General features: G+C 52.7%; 1 protein-coding gene across 1 annotated transcript in view; it reads right to left on the bottom strand.

Annotated features, from left to right (window-relative positions):
• Positions 1–2381, bottom strand: part of PAQR5 (progestin and adipoQ receptor family member 5) — a 5809-nt gene that overhangs the window by 1382 nt on the left and 2046 nt on the right. The window contains exons 4-5 of the mRNA XM_031059664.1: positions 1187–1313; positions 336–439 (exon numbers count right to left, since the gene is read on the bottom strand). Of these exons, the coding sequence (XP_030915524.1) occupies positions 336–439; positions 1187–1313 (231 nt within the window). The remainder of the gene's footprint in view (positions 1–335; positions 440–1186; positions 1314–2381) is intronic.

The raw sequence follows: 2381 nt of genomic DNA, 5'->3' as shown, positions 1-2381 counted from the left end.
CCCCACTCCAGCCCTGCTTCCCAGGAAAAAGCGGGATTGATCCATCAATCCCAGGGAGCCATTCCCAGTTCCCCACTCCCAGCACCTCCACTCCTGCCGGCCCAAATTCCCGCCCTGCTCCAGTTTAATCCCTGCACAAGGCCCCTCCCAGCTTCCCAAGGCAGGAATTTTCCAGCCCTTTGAAGTGGGAGGAATTCGCCGGCAATGAGAGCAGGAAAAAATATTCCAGGGCCTTTTCCTGCCGGAGTTTGTTTGCCTTTCAAACCCCAAGCTGGGCCTGTTTTCCCAAAGAATTCCAGGCTAGGGCAGCTGAAATTTCCCAGGATTTTGTGGGATACGCACCCTGTAGAAAACTGGGATGCTGTCGAAAATGTAGGGATACACGAAGGCCAAAGTTCGGAAAGCTTTGCTCAGGCGGGGCCGCTCTGCCTCCAGAAACCTGGGAAACACCGGGAATTCTGTGTGGGATACACCGGGAACTCCACATGGGATACACAGGGAATTCCACATGGCATGCACCAGGATACACAGGGAATTCCACATGGGATACACCAAGAAACACAGGGAATTCTACATGGGATACACCAGGAATTCTACATGGGATACACAGGGAATTCCATGTGGGATATACTGGGAAACACTGGGAATTTCCACATCGGATACACAGGGAATTCTACATCAGATACAGAGGGAAACACTGGGAATTCCATATTGGATACACAGGGAAACACTGGGAATTCCACATGGGATACACAGGGAATTCCACATTGGATACACAAGGAAACACTGGGAATTCCACATGGGATACACAGGGTATTCCACGTGGGATATACCAGGAAACACTGGGAATTTCCACATCGGATACACAGAGAATTCCACATTGGATACACAGGGAAACACTGGGAATTCCACATGGGATACACAGGGTATTCCACAGCTTCTCCAGGAACCTGGGATAGCAGACCTGGATCATCTCCAAGTTCCCTCCCAATCCAAACCATTCCAGGATTCCACAAATCCCCTTTGGAACTTCCCAAAAATTGAAGCTCCTCCCGTTCTCCCACATTTTCATCATCTCATTCTCCTCATTTCCCAATCGGAAAAATTCCCTCTTTCCCCTTCTCCACCTCCCGTCCGGCCCAGCCCATGAGCAAACCCCTCATCCCGAATTCCCGCTGGATCCCACCTGGAATAGCAGGACAGGCCAGTGCTGAGCACGGAGTTGAGCACGGCCACGGGAACGTAGAAATCATGGAATGTGCTCCCGACCCATTCCAGAGGGAAGACGTAGGCGGAATAGGCCAGCGCCGAGCCTGGAAGCACAGCGGGGCTGTCAGCTCCAAATCCCGGAATTCCCTGGAATTCCCCTGGAATTCCTCCTCCTCCTCCCGGGCTCAGCTCTGAGCTCCAGGATGGAACATCGGGAAGGGCCGGGAATCCCTGGAAGAGGCAGCATTCCAGAGGGGCTGGAGGGCTGTGGGAATATCCTGGAATTGCCGCGTGCTCCCAGCGAGGCTCCTCCAGTTGGGTAAAAATGGGATTTTTCCTCATTCCCGCTATTCCAAATCCCAGGTCTGTCCCAAATTATTTGTGGCCGGAGCTGCTCCAGGCCATTCCCGAGCTCTGGAGTGCAGGGATGAGGAGAAGGAAGAGCAGGAATTTCCCCCAAACCTCCCCTCTGGATGTGGTGTCCCATAAATCCAGGATAAATTCCCAAAATCCTGTAAATCTGGCCTATCCCAGCTCCTCCTGACCCCCCAAATTACTGAAATCCCAGAAATCCAGGCTAAATTCCTGGAATCTGGGCTATCCCAGCTCATCCTGTGCTCCCAAATTCCTAAAATCCCATAAACTTGGGCTCTCCTACCTCCTCCTGACCCCCCAATTCCCAAAATTCCAGCAATTCCCCCAGAATTCCTGCATCCCATCAATCCCCCTGGAACTCCCAAATTCCATCAAAGCCCGATCATCCCCAAATCCCGTAAATCACCCCTGAATTCCCCAAATCCCATAAACTCCCCGGAATTCCTCAAATCCCACCAATCCCCCGGCATTTCCCAAATCCCATCCATCCCTCCATAATCCCCACATCCCATAAATCCCCGTGGAACTCCCAAATCCCACAAACCCCCCCGGCATTCCCCAAATCCCACCAATCCCCCTGGATTTCCCACATCCCATCAATCCCCTCGGATGTCCCCACATCCCATCAATTCCCCCATAATCCCCACATCCCACAAACCCCCCGGATTTCCCAAATCCCATAAATCCCCTGTAATCCCCACATCCCATAAATCCCCCTGGACCTCCCAAATTCCATCAATCCCCTGTAATCCCCACATCCCACAAACCCCCCGGCATTCCCAGACCCCACAATCCCC

Source organism: Geospiza fortis, unplaced genomic scaffold (assembly GCF_000277835.1).
Source record: "Geospiza fortis unplaced genomic scaffold, GeoFor_1.0 scaffold2, whole genome shotgun sequence".
Taxonomy (NCBI): Eukaryota; Metazoa; Chordata; class Aves; order Passeriformes; family Thraupidae; genus Geospiza; species Geospiza fortis.
Note: the sequence above shows the minus strand (reverse complement) of the source record. Positions and strands in the feature narration are given on the sequence as shown.